Source organism: Haliotis rufescens, unplaced genomic scaffold (assembly GCF_023055435.1).
Source record: "Haliotis rufescens isolate VD_foot unplaced genomic scaffold, xgHalRufe1.0.p SCAF_7, whole genome shotgun sequence".
NCBI classification, from domain to species: domain Eukaryota; kingdom Metazoa; phylum Mollusca; class Gastropoda; order Lepetellida; family Haliotidae; genus Haliotis; species Haliotis rufescens.
In genome coordinates this window covers 5,568,854-5,588,829 of record NW_025964361.1, presented here as the reverse complement: position 1 = coordinate 5,588,829, position 19,976 = coordinate 5,568,854, and the positions used below count along the sequence as shown (strand labels likewise).

Genomic DNA, 19,976 nt, shown 5'->3' with positions numbered 1-19,976 from the left:
TCATGTGCACATTGTCCCCACTTTGGGATTAGATCTAGAGTGGGCCATTGAAGCAACCGCTCAAGGGTTTTGCCGGCTGGGTTACCACATTACCCATGATGTATAGAGGTACGGTGTTGTTGTTTTTCCGAATGGAAAGTATCATGTATTATGAACAAACATAATAAACGAGCCTTGGTGAGCTAAATATACACAACGTGTTTATGCCCAGCAGGATCTAGCCTCTTTATGATATAATGTTATTCTTAAATTTCATTGTCTTAACCAGTTGCTAAACATTGCAAGTTTTCCTGGAAGGACTTAGTCAGTCGGATAGTAACAACAGACAATATAGTTCCAACTACTATGTATGAAAGAAGACAATTCCAAACATAATGTCGATGATATCACCTTTCGCGGCAATCAATCGGACCATCGGAGTCCGCACATTTGTTTAGAGTCTGCCTTGTCATTTAATTTGTAGAGTTATATTCTGACCATATGTTCTTGTGTCCTATATATTATGTCATTACGAAGTTATCTCCCTTTGTATTCCAAACAGTATCAATTCCTGTTTCGTTTGACGCTCGAGGTTTGCAGGAATCTTTGCAATAGTTACATTCTTTGTTGTGTATGTACATTGTATGTACAGATTGTGATGTAATCGTGTGACTAGTGGGGCAGTTAGTTTTGTGTTACGGCTGGCATAGGGAGAGATGACCTCTTAGTAGGGTTGAGCTGAGAGTGTCTGGGTGTGTAGCATTTGTCAGTTGGACCAGTTAATTGTCGCATAAATGTACAGATTTCGTTATGATGTACCACACAACGATACAGTGGTGCAAAGAAAGGTATGAATGGTAGTTTACCGGACACCTTCCGCCATCGTGTGGCTGACATTACCAGAGACAATTTACAGCTATCATCAAATTCAAAAAAGATATTTGTAACAGTGATGAAACATGGGTCTACCTATTTGATAAACCGTTAATCAATTGAATGGCACCATTCCACTTCTCTGACAACAAAGAAGTTCAAGTCTTCATGATCAGTGATAAAAGAATAGCCACTGTATTCTGGAACGCAAAGGTTATGATCCTTGTTAATTACTTAGAAAGTTAAAAGACAATTATCGGAGCCTACTATGCCGATTTGATTCATCGCTTGAGAGATTCTCTCAAAGAAAAGCGGAGAGGATTTCTGTCTCTGGAGTTCTACTACTTCATGACAATGCCTCTTCTCACACTTCTTGACTTGTAAAGGCTGTTGTTCGACAGTGTGGATTCAAAGAGCTTTCTCACGCTCCTCACACGCTAGACCTGGCACAAAGTGATTTCCACTTTTTCTCAACTGAAAAAACACCTTCGTGGAAAGCGGTATGACGACAACGATGACCTCAAAGCTGCCGTGAATTTGTTTTTAGTGTGGCTTAAGGAAACTTCTAACTGACTGACTGAGCCAGAAGTGATGCAGGTCGTAAACTGTCACGGGTATGGTGCTGTTAAACCTCGAAACATAATTAGGGCGAACTGGATTTGAACCGGCGTTTATACGTTTCCGGCATGACTAAAGGACGCATCTTTGCACAACTGATTTTAGCACCTTCGAGTACGGGACCACATCACCCCTTCCCCCTTGTAAATATAAGTGACAAATTTTTCCCCCAAAATTTCATAATAGATATCTGCTAGTTAATTGTACGACTTCGACCATATCATGAGCATGTGTTTATCAATCATTATCAAATAGTGATGATAACTAGGTGTTTGCGAAAAGGTGAGCATATGTATGTTGATCGCTACTACTAATTACACACCAAACTGCAACGAACTGTACATTTTTAAAAAGATGGACGTTCAGTGACGATGCATCAGGTTTTCAATTAGTCTGCCGTAGCGGCCATATTGGAAATCGTATTCGAACCTACTGGACAAATGTAGGCGTAATCATTGGTGGGAACAAGCAGGTGAATTTTCAACTTTACTGATCCTGTGGTTTCTTAGGAGATGACCTTCACAGACCTGAAGTACGCTCTCAGAGAATTTAGAACATGGTCAAAGTGCATAAGTTATATATAAAGGGTTAAATTTCAAGTATCGTCAACAAAACATAAAAATACAGGTTTTGAGCCACACTACTAGCTGAGTAATAGCCATTCAATATTTCATTCAATATTGCTGCAGTGCCGGACTACTTCAGCGTCATTTGTCCAGTGGTATTTGAGAAGTTCCAAGATGACGTTGACCGAACGGACATGAAGCCATCTCATAAGCTCACTTGACTTTCAGATGAGTTGAAAATGGATGTATTAGATTTGAACAATTAATACCAAACCAAAAAGTGGCTCGCCTTACCTGACTATTTTAGGACGCTTTTGACAAGGAATATTCTTACAGCCATGGAGACTGGTATCTCGCAGGAAGTCACGCCATAAATCCCGCCACTGAGACAGGATTTCTTCTCGCAATGTCATACCATCCTTTAGAGTGACTACCGGCTCCACCTTCATCCTGCCAGTCTACAAAACGCCGCTTGTGGAGGTTTCAATTAGTGCTTGCTGTTTGGACCCAGAATAGGCTGACATGATAATTACAACTGAAGTGTTCAATACACCCGAGAGTTTAACATGTGATAATGAATGCTGTTGTTTGATGAAGTAATGCAGACTTCCAGTATCATGATTGTTCAGTCATTAACAATGCCAGGGCCATAATGGATAGCCTGGTACTTAACGATTGCATTTAAAACAGTGCGTGACCATGTGTTTGCTCTCTGTGTAATAGTCAGACATGTCAAACATATTGGAAAACGTCCTTTTGTTTGCTTTGTTCCATCACTCATTATATGGTTTATGTCATGTGATTTCTCTATCATCATCTTCTATTTTAAATGTATTTTTCGCTGAACTTGACTGAATGTGTATGAAGTTGTCTAATAGATAGGTGAATGTTTGTAGAGTTGCTAGGCAAAGGTACATTGAGTTGAAACTTTGGCCTCTTTAACTAATGGTATTTCATTTGAGGCATACAAATTGGGTAATTATTAAGGTGAAACTAGTGAACATGATGTCAGTATTCAATGACAGATATATATTACGACATGTACAGGGGGCACGGGTCGCCCAGTCGTCTGAGGCGCCGCAATTCGCTGTACAGAGTATTGTCCATTGGAAACACCAGAAACCTATGCTCATGGGTTCGAGTAACAGTTGCCCACCATACTCGTGGGTTTCACAAAAGTGGTAAACATCCTCCCACATCAAGCTGACACGCCGTGAGATGACTGGAACACTGTTGAAAGCGGCGTTAAACCCAATTAATTCACTCATTGCAACATGTACATAGTTATAACGACACACACAATGTAAGGTAAAGGACAGATTCAATATGAAATACACATAATTTATATGTATTGAACATCGCTTTACATCACATCCATTATACAGACATACAATATTCTGCCCAGTGAAACCGACTAATTTGAACTATAATGTCAAAAATATAATTTGTAGGATTAAACAAAGGTTTGAAGTTATTGACTCCAGAATCTTAACAGATAGAATTACACGTAGGTATGACACATCAAACGCAAGCAACTTGGTACCAGAATGGTACGTCTTATTCCTAACTACCTTTGTTGTATACTGCGCTTATTCCGGGCGGTGGGATAGCCTAGTGGTTAAAGCGTTCCCTCGTCACACCGAAGGTCCGGGTTCGATTTTCCAATTGGGTGCAATGCGTGAAGCCCATTTCTGGGTAAACCCGCCGTGATATTGCTGGAATATTGCTAAAAGCGGCGTAAAATTATACTCACTCACTGTTTTTCTACAGGGGACACATTCACAACAGCCCGAGCACAGAACAATGTTGATGATTGTGAAAGGGAAGCTTCCCCCTATTAAGGTATCACATTTTATAAAACATACACAGTAAACTACGGTTATAACGAACTCAAAGGGACCGCTAATTTTAGTTCGTAATAACCGTTGTTCAACATATGCATACATACAACATATATACAACAAATGTCCGGAACTAAGAAATTAGTTCGATATATCGGTCAGTTCGTTATGAGCGTGTTCGTTATAAACGTAGTTTACTGTAAACGCAATTCAGAATTGGTCCCAAGCAGTCCCAGCTTGCCGTCAGAGCTGACGAAGATGATGGTCAAGTTGGTGAAATGTGGGACCTACTTGATTAGGTAGCAACAGACCCGAAGGCGTAGATCGTTCCTCGTGTTGTCCACTGTATTACCTGGCCTAAACTTGATTGTTCACATGCCTCAGTGATTTAACTTGAATATTGCTAATTACGCAAATAGAGGTTATGACGCGAGTGTGTTTGGGGATGGTAAATATCCTGCATTAGGAATAAACATTGTATTTAGCGAGCCTTGGCGAGCTAAATACATAGTGTTTATTCCTAATACAGGATATTTACCATCCCCAAACACACAAGCGTGATAACCTCTTTATCATATGATGTCATTCCATAATTCTGTGCTTGAAATTCGCTTCCCCTCTCTCACATACATTACCGAAACATTGCGAGTTTTCCTGGAATGCGCGCATTAATATTTATTACGTCACAGGGTAAGTGATGTGTCAGTCGGACAGTGACAGTAGCCAATATAGTTCCAACTGAAATCTGTTTCTTATACAGTAGCGAAGCAATTGTTTTCAATTGTCTTTCGCGGCAATCCATCGGTCTGTCCGTTGGAGTAACTGGGAAGCTACTCCAACCCTAGTCTATGAGACGTCACGGCCACATTCAGACGTTGTTGAAAGTTGGTCTGTCCTGTCATAACGTAAGTAGTGCAGTCAGATGTACACACAGCGACAAAACGAAACAAGGTAACAATTCAAACTTATTTCGGCTACATCGTGTAGCATCCAACTATTTTAATTTATGGAAAAGGTTCAAACCACAGAGGTCTACAAGCACAGATCCCGCATGGCTAGGCCTAGTGCCCTCGCAAAATTGTTTCGAAATTTATATCTCTAAAGTTGCCCAAACCTATAAAATGCCTTAGCTACGTCGCAGTTAGACACTGATTTTCAGTATATTAGACTGTTCTTTTGATAATTGTAGCAATTATCCCTGTAATTTATCCAGATTCCCGGAGGTTAATTCTGACTCGATCCCTGAATGACAAGTGCGACGCCATGTTTGTTTATAAACACTGAAAGTAGTCCCAACTTGACCTTTGATATTTGCATCTCTATCCGCATGTGACCCCAACGGATATCGTTTTTATCCGTTGGCTTTATCCTGATAAACAAGCATATCCTCACGCCATTGTAAAGCTGAAATACCCGCTTTGGATATGCCCTGTATCTGACTGATAAATGATTATTATTGTACCTGATGCAGTACCGTAAACAGCTTCACGAAAGGAAATATCAACTCTACAAAATATGTGGGTTTGGTGGAGAACCTATTACTTCCTAGGTCCGAGGTTTACGTCTTGCCCAGAGCGACGCGAAGCCTGCATGCACACATGCAGTCACCAGCTCCATTAGTTCGACAAGGGTGAGAATTTCGGCCCCAAGGAACAGCCCCATCTCCCCTCCAACTCTGGCTGCAAGGAGACAAATGGCGCAGTGAATAAAATCCCAAATGAACAATAATCAAATATATTCTACTTTCAGGTATTAAATATTGGGATTGCAAATAATTTAAAAGTTCAAGGGATCATTATCTATATAAACAGTTTAGTTCACATGATGTCCAGAAATATAAAGAAAGTGTATGATTAATTAACCTTTTTCTTTCTATATTTATTTCTGTAAATAATCGGGTCGGAATACGATGATGCGCAAGTCAATCACATCACCGTACGTGATCCATTAGGTGACCTCTTACGATCACTTTAGCCAACCGGGGACGTGTTCTATTTAGGAACCAGCAGGGGAGTATCGAGGAAAGAGCGACGAAATAGGTTAGGTCCATATTTTTCAGTTGTAATGTGTTAAATAGTTTGGAATTTACACTTCAGCTTACGACTTCAGCTTAAGGAAAATATCAACGTGACCGTGGGATGGAACAATATTTCAAAATTTAGATGTTTTCCACACTGGGGAAAACCTCTGACCACAGATGTATTGCCGAAAAACGACGGAATCTGCATCTTCGCATGACAACCCCCCACCCCCACCCCACCACCACACACACACACACACAAATTAAATACAGTTATGCTTACCCTTTTCGCAAACACCCGGTGTCATCGCTGATTTTCAGTGATTCATTGATATAATTGTCACCGCTATTTGCATTTTACACGCAATCGAAACAGTTTCGGCGGATAATCGAGATTTGTTATTCTCTGTCGTTAACGTTTTATACATATTTAGACATGCCGCTGTTACGGTGGCGTGGTGGATGCGTAGACTGGACACAGATTGCTTCGTTCTTCAGGGTAGAGAAGCCGATAGAGGAGCTGTACTTTGACATCCATCAGAACCTCGAGGCGATTGAGACGATGAGCATGTACATTAGGACCTGTGTCAGGTGAGGGTGCTGCTCGTGTGTGCGTGGGATGGAGTTGTAATTACAGCTCTTATATTGAACCATTGTTAGGCAAAATTTTGTTTGATACCTTATTTCGGTATAAATCACTGTCATCAAATGTTATTCACAATTGATTCCAAAAGCAAATTTGCATGTTTTATATGTGTCTGTCATACTGACCTTGACGATACACTGAATTAGTGATACAATTGTATAGGTCTAATCATCACTTTATTGAAGGTCATATTCCAAACAATTATATCCGTTTGTGTTTACCGTAATATTCCCTTTGTACTCATGTACCACCGATATTATATAAAAATATCAGTTTCAACAAGGCAAAGAACAACAACAGCAACATGGCCGTGGTCAAGAAGATCATAATCCCATCAGGCTATGAACTGGACAATCCGAAACAGCTACAAACCACAGCACTCATCGTCATGACACTTGTCTTCTATTTCAGGTGAACAAACACAGCAACTCGACATAATTCGGGCATATATACAACATTCCTTAAAATTTAAAGCTAATGGAATAATGCTTTAAGGTGTACATTGAAACTAAAATCGTAGCTGGTTTATTATCAATGCGAATATGTAATGCTATGTCAGCAAAGACCTCAAAGAATGTATGCATTGTAATTACGATTGATAAATTTTGTATGTTAACACATTATTCTAACAACTGGGTACCAGTGAATATGCATCAGATTCATTGGAAGGAGCAATTGAATTGAAAACTTTACTTCGGTCTTAAATGTTGTAACCCTGATGAAACGACTTTTGAGCAAGTGTAGTAAGATGCTTTTTGATATCTTCAGAGAAAGTACATGATTAATTGTAAATAGGAAGTTGTGAAATGCAGACAACAAAGGTTGTGGCTGCTGGAATATTGCTCGACCTAAACGAGAAAGTTGACGACTGGAAAGTTGAAGTCATTTCTATTGTTATATAGTCTTGTGGATAGTTTCCTGTATCTATATGCATAGATTGAGATTAAATAGAGGTGGTTGTTTCACTTGTCTCAGTAGAGCTTTCAAAACGTTTTACGGTTGACATTTCCAAATTGACGCATCAGTGGCGCGAAAGCTGTCTGATGCGATTCCCTACTTTGACTTGTACGAAATGTACCCGTGTTTCTTCGGGTGAACACTTGACTTGCCTTTGCATATGTTTGTAACAGGTGCCAACGGTGGGGTAGGATGCGCTCAGTGTCTTGTGAACATCTGTTATCATCACTATTACCTGGAAATTTGATTCTGTAAAAAAATAAAACACTTTGTCTTTCTTGAACATGTTACCAAGAGAAAGAAATTGCTGCAGTTGGAAGTGATCATTCTTTGATGTATGTGTTTCAGGTTGCAGGATGGTAGTGTCTGTATCATATGAGCAGGATACAATCATTCGTTCAACTCTTTGACATATATTGTTGAAAATATAAATAAATCGTATTTTCTCATTTCATATTAGTGATGTGTTTAAGGCTTTTCGCTGACAACATTAATCAAGAAATATGACAGTGTTTGGAATGTTTAGAATATGATCACAATAAAACTTTGGTTCAACCATTATTTATACCGATATTTCAAATCACTAAGACATGCCATTTTGACACATTCACTCTCTCCATTCTCTTCCAGAGACACTAAACACCCTCAGAATATCCGTTTGAGTAGGGGTTTTATTACAACTGATATGGTGAACTATCATGGATCTGTTTCAAACAATACATTGAACAATTGCTGACAGCAAAACACATGTATGTGTCTTATCCCTCTGACTGATCTCTTTCTTACGACGTCATCATATATAATGTATTACTCGGAAAAATATGAAATCAAAATCAACTTGAGAGAAAAAACACATTTTGTCGGAACTACTTTGACAGTATTCTCTTAAGAGAAAGATATCAGATTTGTCAGGTCACTGGAATAGATGTAATGGGACAAATACCTCCTCACTGTTTAATATCCGCATTTTTCCAGCTATGTCACAATGAACCAGGTCACACATGTATAACCAGCTGGTATCATACTTGGATACTGTGTGTTAAACTGTAGCATGACACCTATCCTTCCTGGCATCCCAATGTACCCACATGTAGATATAGACCGATAACATTAAGGCGAATTGACAAAGATTGAAGTTTAAGGATTTAATAACACCAGGCAATAAACCAGGCTGAAGCACTGATATTTAAATTATGCAGACACTTGGTGAACGATCTAACAGGTGAATAGGCAGAAGTTACAAACGCTGATAGTAAGCTCGTCAGTACTAAAATACGACTGCCCTGATCACAGAGGGTATTAAATCCAACAGGTATACAATATCATCAAACTTAATAGGTTTCACAGACATCAACTGAAGCCACCTGGTGTGTCACCAACTTCAGCAGCTTGACATCAACTCAAGCCTTTTATCAAGCGTCGGGGACCGACAATAGGACAGGCCGATCTTCATCTTGGGAGTGATTCCCAGAGTATCTTTAGCAGTAAGCTTTTATAGGTAGGTGCGGATGTCATAGTATGCAACCTCCGATCGGGAATCTTCCACCCAAAGCAGGAAGTCAATGCTATTAAGTGTGTTTGTTAACAGACTTTAATCCGTTGTTACGGATTGGCATGTCCACTAACATGCGTACTAATATCATCATGGTGTGGTTCAGAGTTTGCACTTGAAGAACGTATGTTAGATACAATAAGAACACGAGTGGTTGTTTATTCTGAAAGCCCAAAGGGACATTAGTTTGGTAACTGATGCATAAGATATGTACAGCAGTTTGAAACATATTTTACCACCCTTGTGTGTCTCTTATACCATATAGTCCATATTTATTGTACTTATTGAAGACACAGTAACCACAAAACAATGCCTTGTCGCTTTTTTTAAGAATGGCATATTTATTCAATGGAACCAGGTTTATAACCACTTTTCATCCACTATTCAGTTGACTTTATTGGTTGACTTACATTATTTGGAATAGGATTATCAAAATTCGGTGGAAGAAGTATTTTGATTACCGAGGTTCATTGTATTCCTCAACCCTGAAGTTTATGTCTGGCCCACAGCGACTTCAGGCTTGCAAGCACACATGTTATCAACAGTTCCAGCAGTTCTGTGATGGTGAGGATACTGGCCCCAAGAAACAGTCCAATCTGGCCACCAATACTGGCTGCAAAGGTATACAATATTAAGTCAGGTTGACATAAAGTGTGCGTATTGAGTATGCTTAGTGTCTTTTAATTGCTGCATTGTCTTCAATTTTCACCCTCAACTTTTACATATAGAACTACCACCTATAATGGGAACTTTGGTAGTGATTATAAATCTGTCTTAGTCAACTAAGTTTATTATGCCTACAGTGTATCAATCACATTCCATTTCTCAAGGATATACGACTTATATACAATATCTTTATCCTCAAATTAGAGAGAGAATTGTTTCAAGCATGTGAAGGTATACATTTCGACTTTTTGTCACAGACAGAATATTTATTATGACAGTGCTTCAAGACATACAATGTTCTTAACTGAAAGGAAGAGAAAGTGAATGCAATTGCCCGCAACACATTTGGTCAGTATGTCCAGTGAACTATTCTTGTATTTTGGAAAACATGAGACCAGTTTCTTTTCTAACATAATTTCTTGGAAGTATCTATGGTCTCTTGTCATACATGATCATGCAATATTTTGGTTAATGCTAGGAGATATCCATGTTTGAATAGCTTTTTCTAACATATAATGAGTCAGTGAATGAGTTGGCGTTTACGCCGTTTTGAACAGTTAGTATACAGCATGTTAGCGTGATGTCAGAGCAAAGATGAAAGTAATTAGTTTGGTAAAAGTAAAGAGCATGATTCTAACTCTATGCTATACTCATAGCTAGGGAACGCCGTTTCTACACAGCGAATTGCAGCACCTCAGCGATCTTGGCCACCTTTTCCCCATGTGATCTATTGAAATAAGAAACATAACGAAAATTTGATACAGACCAAATATATCATTCAGCTCCAATTCTGGCGTGTGCTCTGTCCTTTCAACTACCATGCTGGCTACTTTGATCTCTAGAACCAGGTAATTATGTCTGGAGGATAAAAAAAATCGATCACAAGTGAAGAATCGTTCCATAATACCTGCTCACATTTTGAATGTACTGTGAAAACCTATACAGTCGAGTTATGTTTTGTTTCAATGAATGCAGTCGGAATTGTTGAAGCTAATGATAAAACAAGACGCCAAGATTTTATTTGAAAATGTAAAACCGCGAGCGAGGGAAAATTCCGAGGGTCATTTCAAAAGGCCAGTTGATAAAACTTCAATGTAAAAATGTCAAACCTAGGTCTTACAGCTTAAATGTAAAACCTCTGAGAAGGTCTCACATAAAAGGACTACCCCTCACAGGGTTACAATGAGATAAAAAGAGTTTTCCCCTATTTTGACTTGTACCACATGTTCTCATGTTTTTTCAGGTGAACAATTGACTTGCATTTGCATGTGTTTGTGATGTGCCACCAGTCGGGCAGGATACGCTAACCTATTCGCGACCGCCTGGTATCATTACTATTTGATGGTGATTCATAAACTAATGCTCATGATATAGTCGGAATTGTACAACCGACTCTGCTTTATGCAGATATTTCTATTGGATTACAGATTAAAAATTTAAAAAATGCAGCAAAGAGGGTTTGGGTGATCCTGGCAAAGTCAGGCTTGTTTGGCTCATCATCAGCTTAGGGCCCTTGTCCCCTCTACACGCAGCCCAGACAGCGAATGGGACTTCTCCGAAGGAAGCGCTGCCTTGTCAAACCCACCAAGAACTTTTCAGAGAATGTGATGACTCCCCAACACTGCAGCCTTCTGCATTACCCAGATTGTCAAAAGGGCTGTATTCCTAGTAGCAAACCCGGGTACTCTCCCAATGCCAGTCTACAGATTGGGAGGTACCGAACTTAAGGCACCGAGAACAATGGGGAGTCGGACAACTCGGTACTTGGGATGCAAGCGTGACATTTCGAAAGCGATGTCTGCATATTTGCCATGTTTTTCCTGAATCTTGTCAATCACATTAATGTCAAAAGGGAGAGAAAATTCAATGACATAAATTATTTCATTGGATTTATCAAAAAGGACAAGATTGGGTTTGTTGTTCTGAGGCTGTAAACGGGCCTATTCCAAAGAATTTTGAATTCATCATTTTCCATGATGCACCCTTAAAAATTCCGGGTCGTACCATGGATGGACCTCTGTGTCAAAACCACAAGCATGGCGACGACAGTAATAAAATGATCGAGCCACTCCACCATGTCGCTTATGATATCGTGTTCATGCCAAAGCTGGGCATCGACTGACATGACATAATCTACATTTCATATTTACATTTTGATGCAAAATCACACATTGACGGTTTCGAGTGAATTATGTATGTGCATCGTGATAAGTACTCTCAAAGGAATATCAAATAGCTCCAGATCCGTTCTAACCTTAACATATCAGTTGTGGAATCCACATAAGAAGCGACGGATGTGGCGTTTTGCGGCATTGTCATGGATGACACTTGTATATCATACGATGTCTCCTCACATTGGTACTGGCATAAACAACTCTTCCCGCTTCTGGCTTCCGATTGTACTTGATCTAAACATAGAGAACTTTAGGAGCAAAAAACATATGGTCTTTGGTAATGTGGTCCAAGTAAGCTATATCTTACCTTCATTATGTAAGTTTACATTGACTTCATTGGTCATCACGTGATACACATCGTACAAGCAGAGACTTTTTATGATTATGGATAGTATTTTGTGGCTTTCATTAAGAAAAAAAAAAATACAATGTACCTGTGCCATGAGCATTTCAACACAATACAAAGTAGACACAATTTATGGATAACAACTTCTATAATACTGTCAAGATGACGTTTCTGTATAGATCCTTATACCGTTGTCAAGCAAGCTTGCATTGTCTTCCGTCAACTTCTAAGTAATGCCTGTCAAACAATACAAAGGAACTTAATTTTTTAATGTGAAGTTTAGATGATATACGACTTTTCCATTGGACGATAGGCAGGTCACATGACCACGAAGCTGACGTTCATAAGCGTATGGACGACATAGTTTGACGTTCAAACGTTTTTCACGAGACTTTATTGAATTTCTGGAAATGACGTAAACACTGATGGACTACTTCCACATTTCCTGGGAAACCCCTTGGAATTCCACAGCCCAAATACATACAAAACAGTTGTTTCTGCACTGGCTACGACCCATCCTACTGAACAAAACGAAAAAATACACACAGCACCATAGTATCCACTCGACTAGTGTCCAGACTAACATTTGACACATTTTTATAATCACCTTTCAATGATCGGCCTATTGATCAATGATAGGTAATACTTGTAACTGCCACAGGTTCATCAAAAAATATCTCCCATAACGGTTAACGTGTCTGCCATTTTGATGTCTTATACATGATGTCAATGTGTAACGACGTACTGTCATTGTGATTGTGGCTGAGTTACTGAGGTAATTTTGAATAGTCCATTCCCATCGAAGAAGATCATATTATTTTAATTAGTTGTAAACAAGCTACAAAAGATGTCACTGTACTACAGAGTGAGTATACATACGATCATTTCACCGCTCTTTTAGAAGAACTTCTTCATTCCGCGATACAGCTTTGTGTTCCTCATAAGAAAGAAGTTGACATCCATAAATTCTCTTCCTTACAAACTTTGAGGTAAAAACAGGTGATATAAAAATTATCCTCCGTTCATACAGTTTTGCCCTCACTCTATGAATGTTCATACTCCAATGAACACAAACGAAGTTAAGGTCAATTCTTAAGGAATGTCAGTACAATGGAAATGATCTTACTGCTTTTGGGACGGTAACATGTCTGCAACTCCTTCACAGAGCAGTGCCGCAGACTGACCCTCGCTGGAAAATATATCAGTCAGTAAAAACTTCTACTACTATGAATAAGCCGAAATTTAGCAATTCAAATGTGTTTAAATGCCACAGTTTCAAAAATATCTGAAAATGACAGAGACTGTGGAATCTGTATTGTATGATGTTATAAATCTATTGCTATTGTCAAAAACAGAACAACAAATGTACATTGAAAGCTTGAAGAGATTCCCATCAAACAATCAAGCAATTAAAAAAAATGCCCCAATGAACAGAAACTGTGTTGTTTATATCATATGATACAAGAGGGGCATTCCAAAATATAGAAAAGGTGTATTTGGTATCGCTGGATGTAACATGTTCATTGCTGTTAAAAGAGAAAAGAACAAAAACCTAGTTGAGGTTCCCATCCAGCTGTGCAGTTACAGGCATTCATGGCAGCCTTATTGGAGCACTTATGAAGACACCCATCAAAGCTGTAGTGCTTGAACCAATCAAGGGAGTTGACAAAGTCCGAGGCTTTAGTGTCCAGACAATCCGTTCCACGGGAATTATAGGGGGTTGGAAGGTACTTCATCTATGGGCATACAGCAGTGTTATCGGGTATTTTCCCACGTTGGCATCACATACAAAATGTCAATTAATGGATAAGCGTAACTGTTAATGTTTGACGTGTTGTTTGTCTGCGGCAAATGTGGCCCATCCGTCTAAAGCGCCTCAAGTCGCTTGAGTTGTGTCGCTGAGGCGTACCAGAAACATAATCTTAGGTTCGAATATCTCGTCTTGGTTTCCAAGATTTTTCAGCGCAATACACTTGTTGGGTATTTTCACCAAATGCCCGTCATTGAATGCTTTTATAACAATGGAGTATTGAGAATATAATGTGGTGAACAAATTAACAGTTTTTGTTGTTATATCGTGTTTGTTCAAAAGCCGACCATATATACTTTAGGATCCAGCACATATATCTGAGTATATGGAATCAGCACCATACAAAGGGGTCAAGAAATGTGTTTATGTCTAGCTCTATGGACCTTACACAATCCACTCAACCTCCGTGACGTGGCTCGTTTCTAGAGGTTTTAATCAGCCGGTTGCCTGGTGAATGCCAGGGTCTGTTGTTCACAGACCGTGCATAGATACCTCTTACATTGCTGACTGCGGGGATAAACATCGTCCAGTATTCCTCTTGATTGTTTTCGTTTGTTTGCATGTTGATTGAAGTCACATTAAGCAATTTTACAGTGATACGACAGCGGCCTGTAAAAACGTCGACCAGACAAATCAGCCATTGGTAGTATGAGCAAAGGTCGATGCGTCTGGGAACGTTGATACGCCATCCATCAAGTCACCGAACCTGACCACCTATCAATTTGGTGGAAAACCATCTGTTGCTTTGAACCAGTTCGAACTGGGAATCCCCAGGGCGCTACTATTTGTTGTTTGGATATACAAATGTAAGTTGACCATTTTAACCCAACAACCCGTTTTACGAAGAGTATAAAAATGGACACCGTCAGACTGTGCGTCCGTGCGCCCGTGCAAGAAGTCGTTTGCGAGGCAGATCTTGAATACCGTTCAATATTTAATCACAGGTAGGTCGAGTGGTGAACTGGTGCCTTCTGATAGTTTGGAATTTTTTAAAAGAACATTTTTCGATTGTCCATGGCACAAAGTTTCATATATTTATTCACAGCAAGTATTAACACTTAACGGGACATCGGTGACTTTGTCTTCTTGTTAAAAGTTTGGTTCAGGGATTCCTGGAGCCAAAGGTCACTCACTGGAGCCAAAGGTCTTCATCAAAAAGTGAAATATACTTATTACTTCAACCTTTTTTTGCATTTGCTTTATTCTTGCATTGGAACTATAAAAATACACATTAATAAAACGTAACTGATTGATCAAATCCTTTCGGTATATATTTTGTTCTTGACACAAACGTACCTCCTTCTTGGTCAGCTTTATGCGTGTCGTCGTCCCGACTTGTACACCCGTCATTGCATCATCACTGTAGCTCGGAGCTGTATCTGGTTCATCAATATATACCTGATTTAACAAAACGGAGATTACATGTGGCAAAGGATTCCAAGTTAATGAGTCGGTGCTTCCTTGAATACCCACTATGTATTTTATTCCTATATGCTTCCATAGCTTCGTATTTAAACGAAATAGCCGTCTAAAAAGATTCTGTGTTGAGTTAGAATTTTGTTTGGTTAATTGTTTTAAGCAGCACAGTAATATGACAGTTATGTGACCTGTAGATGATCGAGTCTGGACCAGTCAAACCAGTGATTTGTATTATGAGCAACGATCCACGACGTCTAGGTACGTGGAGTTGCTATCAACTAAGACACCCAGTCTCACCATCTGATCCATTTTGTCACATTCAGAAAGGTAAATTGTCTGATGCTAGGATATATTGAGTAATCCTTAAATGCTGCTCGGGGAAATGTCAGAGATTGTTATACTACACTATACGTATTATATTATGTACAGCTATAATATATTGTCATTTTCCTTGGAACCTCTCGACACTTTTTTGTGCTTTTATTATATTTACCTTTACACCCGCCTCGTACACTGTTCCCTCTAGATAGGTTTCTTGCATGATGTTAACAACGACATTCAATTGTGCATCTTCAGACTCTGAAGTATCTTCATCGGCGTTAGCGCTGAAGGTGAAGCAGCGTTGATCTTGTTTTTGGTTGTATTTCAGGGCTTCTGGGGGGACGTTGATGCTTTTTAAAAAAATGTACTTGAACATTGCTTCTTCTTTGTATGCTCCACCTTCCCAAAATTTGACATTATCTATCTTCTCTAGTTCTCTCCCTTCCTCCCCTTTCCAGTCAATAGACTGAGATAAGAAATGTAGGTCCCCACTTCGGCGAAGGTACTTCAGCTCTGTGTCAGTAAGGTTCTGTTGGCTTATGTCAAACCTGTTCAGGTTGCATATGGTGATTGCAGGAAACCTGATCTGTTCTTTGCGCTCTCTTGTAATCTTAGTGATAAAGTTGTAGCTGTAGTACGTACTGTAAAGATCAGCCAACGTTTTCAGACATATTCCCGTCATTGTCAAAAGCAACACAGTCCATGCTACTCTGAAACAGGAATATGAATTGGTTTACTGTTTTGTTTCGGACACGCGTTCCAAAAAGATTTGGAGCGATCTCACTTTGGGATTAGAGTGGAACAGTTGAAGCAACTGCTCAAGGGTTTTGCCGGCTGGATTACCACAGTACCCATGATGTATAGAGGTACATAGGGTTTTTTTCCGTATGGAAAGTATCATGTTTAATGAACAAACATCGTAATAAAGGAGCCTTGGTGAGCTAAATATATACAGCGTGTTTATGCCCAGCAGGATCTAGCCTCTTTATCATATAAATTTTATTCTTAAATTTTATTGTCTTAACCAGTTGCTAAACATTGCAAGTTTTCCTGGAATGACTAAGTCAGTCAGATACTAACAACAAAATATATAGTTCCAACTGCTATTATGAAAGAAGACAATTGCAAACACAATGTCAATAATTTCACCTTTCGCAGCATTCAATCGGACCATCGGAGTCCGCAAGTTTGTTTAGAGTCTGCCTTGTCATTACATTTGTAGAGTTATATTCTGACCATATGTTCTTGTGTCCTATATATTATGTCATTACGAAGTTATCTCCCTTTGTATTCCACACCAATATTAATTCCGGTTTCTTTTGACGCTCGAGGTTTTCAGGTATCTTTGCAATAGTTACATTCTATGTTGCGTATGTACATTGTATGTACAGATTGTGATGCAATCGATTGACGCAGTGGGGCAGTTAGTTTTGTGTAACGGCTGGCGTAGGGAGAGATGACCTCTTAGTAGGGTTGAGCTGAGAGTGTCTGTGTGTGTAGCATTTGTCAGTTGGACCAGTTAATTGTCGCATAAATGTACAGATTTCGTTATGATGTACCACACAACGATACAGTGGTGCAAAGCAAGGTATGAATGGTAGTTTACCGTACACTTTCCGCCATCGTGTGGCTGACATTACCAGAGACAATTTACAGCTATCATCAAATTCAAAAAAGATATTTGTAATAGTGATGAAACATGGGGCTACCTATTTGATAAACCGTTAATCAATTGAATGGCACCATTCCACTTCTCTGACAACAAAGAAGTTCAAGTCTTCATGATCAGTGATGAAAGAATAGCCACTGTATTCTGGGACACAAAGGTTGTGATCCTTGTTAATTACTTAGAAAGTTAAAAGACAATTATCGGAGCCTAATATGCCGATTTGATTCATAGCTTGAGAGAAAAGCGGCGAGGATTTCTGTCTCTGGAGTTCTACTACTTCATGACAATGCCTCTTCTCACACTTCTTGACTTGGAAAGGCTGTTGTTCGACAGTGTGGATTCAAAGAGCGTCCTCACGCTCCTCACCAGCTAGACCTGGCACAAAGTGATTTCCACTTTTTCCTCAACTGAAAAAACACCTTCGTGGAAAGCGGTATGACGACAACGATGACCTCAAAGCTGCCGGGAATTTTTTTTTGTGTGTGTGTGCGTGCGTGCGTGCGTGCGTGCGTGCGTGCGTGCGTGCGTGCATTTACATCCCTAATTCATGGATTAGCTTCTTTGCGTTATTAGAGTGAAGAACGGGATGTGTGTTTAACATTATTTTGACTTTAAAATACTCGTTAGGACATACTCAGTGGAGGGACAGAGGGAAGGGGGGGGGGGGGGGGGGGCAGAAGTGATGCAGGTCGTAAACTGTCACGGGTATGATGCTGTTAAACCTCGAAACATAATAAGGGCGAACTGGATTCGAACTGGCGTTTTTAAGTTTCCGGCATGACTAAAGGACGCATCTTTGCACAACTGATTTTAGCACCTTCTAACCACATCCACATCACCCCTTCCCCCTTGTAAATATAAGTGACAAATCCCCCAAAATTTCATAATAGATATCTTCTAGTTAATTGTACGAGTCCGACCATATCGTGAGCATGTGTTTATCAATCATTATCAAATAGTGATGATAACTAGGTGTTTGCGAAAAGGTGAGCATATGTATCTTGATCGCTACTACTAATTACACACCAAAGCGCAACGAACTGCACATTTTTAAAAAGATGGACGTTCAGTGACGATGCATCAGGTTTTCAATTAGTCTGCCGTAGCGGCCATATTGGAAATCGTATTCGAACCTACTGAACAAATTTAGGCGTAATCATTGGTCGGAACAAGCACGTGAATTTTAAAATTTACTGATCCTGTGGTTTCTTAGGAGATGACCTTCACAGACCTGAAGTACGCTCTCAGAGAATTAAGAACATGGTCAAAGTGCATAAGTTAAATAAAAGGTTAAATTTTAAGTATTGTCAACAAAACATAAAAATACAGGTTTTGAGCCTCACTACTAGCTGAGTAACAGCCATTCAATATTTCATTCAATATTGCTGCAGTGCCGGACTACTTCAGCGTCATTTGTCCAGTGGTATTTGAGAATGGATGTATTAGTTTTGAACAATTAATACCAAACCAAGGAGTGGCTCGCCTTACCTGACTATTTTATGACGCTTTTGACAAGGAATATTCTTACAGCCATGGAGACTGGTATCTCGCAGGAAGTCACGCCATAAATCCCGCCACTGAGACAGGATTTCTTCTCGCAATGTTATACCATCCTTTAGAGTGACTACCGGCTCCACCTTCATCCTGCCAGTCTACAAAACGCCGCTTGTGGAGGATTCAATCATTGCTTGCTGTTTGGACCCAGAATAGGCTGACATGATAATAACAACTGAAGTGTTCAATACACCCGAGAGTTTAATATGTGATAATGAATGCTGTTGTTTGATGAAGTAATGCAGACTTCCAGTATCATGATTGTTCAGTCATTAACAATGCCAGGGCCATAATGGATAGCCTGGTACTTAACGATTGCATTTAAAACAGTGCGTGACCATGTGTTTGCTCTCTGTGTAATCAGTCAGACAAGTCAAACATATTTGCTTTGTTCCATCACTCATTATATGGTTTATGTCATGTGATTTCTCTATCATCATCATCTATTTTAAATGTATTTTTCGCTGAACTTAACTGAGTGTGTATGAAGTTGTCTAATAGATAGGTGAATGTTTGTAGAGTTGCTAGGCAAAGGTACATTTAGTTGAAACTTTGGCCTCTATAACTAATGGTATTTCATTTGAGGCATACCAATTGGGTAATTACTATGATGAAACTAGTGAACATGATGTCAGTATTCAATGACAGATATATATTACGACATGTACAGGGGGCACGGGTCGCCCAGTCGTCTGAGGCGCCGCAATTCGCTGTACGTAGGTTTCGAAACCTACCGTGGGTTCGAGTAACAGTACTAGTTGGCCACCATTCTCGTGGGTTTCACAAAAGTGGTAAACATCTAAGACCTACATTATTTCTGGTTTCCCTCCCACATCAAGCTGACACGCCGTGAGATGACTGGAACACTGTTAAAAGCGGCGTTAAACCCAATTAATTCACTCACTGCAACATGTACATAGATATAACGACACACACAATGTAAGGTAAAGGACAGATTCAATATG

The 19,976-nt window shown here is 39.5% G+C and overlaps 1 protein-coding gene across 1 annotated transcript; it reads right to left on the bottom strand.

The window, feature by feature from the left end:
• Positions 1 to 9,531: 9,531 nt before the first annotated feature.
• LOC124149645 (acid-sensing ion channel 4-A-like) lies at positions 9,532 to 16,470 on the bottom strand. Its single transcript, XM_048387687.1, has 6 exons — positions 15,961 to 16,470; positions 15,345 to 15,446; positions 13,824 to 13,974; positions 11,973 to 12,126; positions 10,485 to 10,576; positions 9,532 to 9,665 (listed from the first exon to the last, which is right to left on the bottom strand). Exons 1-6 carry the CDS (start codon positions 16,468 to 16,470, stop codon positions 9,532 to 9,534), a joined length of 1,143 nt encoding a protein of 380 aa, XP_048243644.1.
• Positions 16,471 to 19,976: the final 3,506 nt, after the last annotated feature.

What these genes read in the sequence shown, in the direction of transcription:
- LOC124149645 (XM_048387687.1), bottom strand. Translation starts at nt 16,470, where the DNA reads ATGACGGGAATATGTCTGAAAACGTTGGCTGATCTTTACAGTACGTAC. An exon ending in TGTACGAGGCGGGTGTAAAG is followed by an intron (nt 15,447 to 15,960) that starts GTAAATATAATA and finishes TTGTTAAATCAG; the next exon opens with GTATATATTGATGAACCAGA. An exon ending in TAAGGCTGCCATGAATGCCT is followed by an intron (nt 12,127 to 13,823) that starts GTAACTGCACAG and finishes CTCTATGTTTAG; the next exon opens with ATCAAGTACAATCGGAAGCC.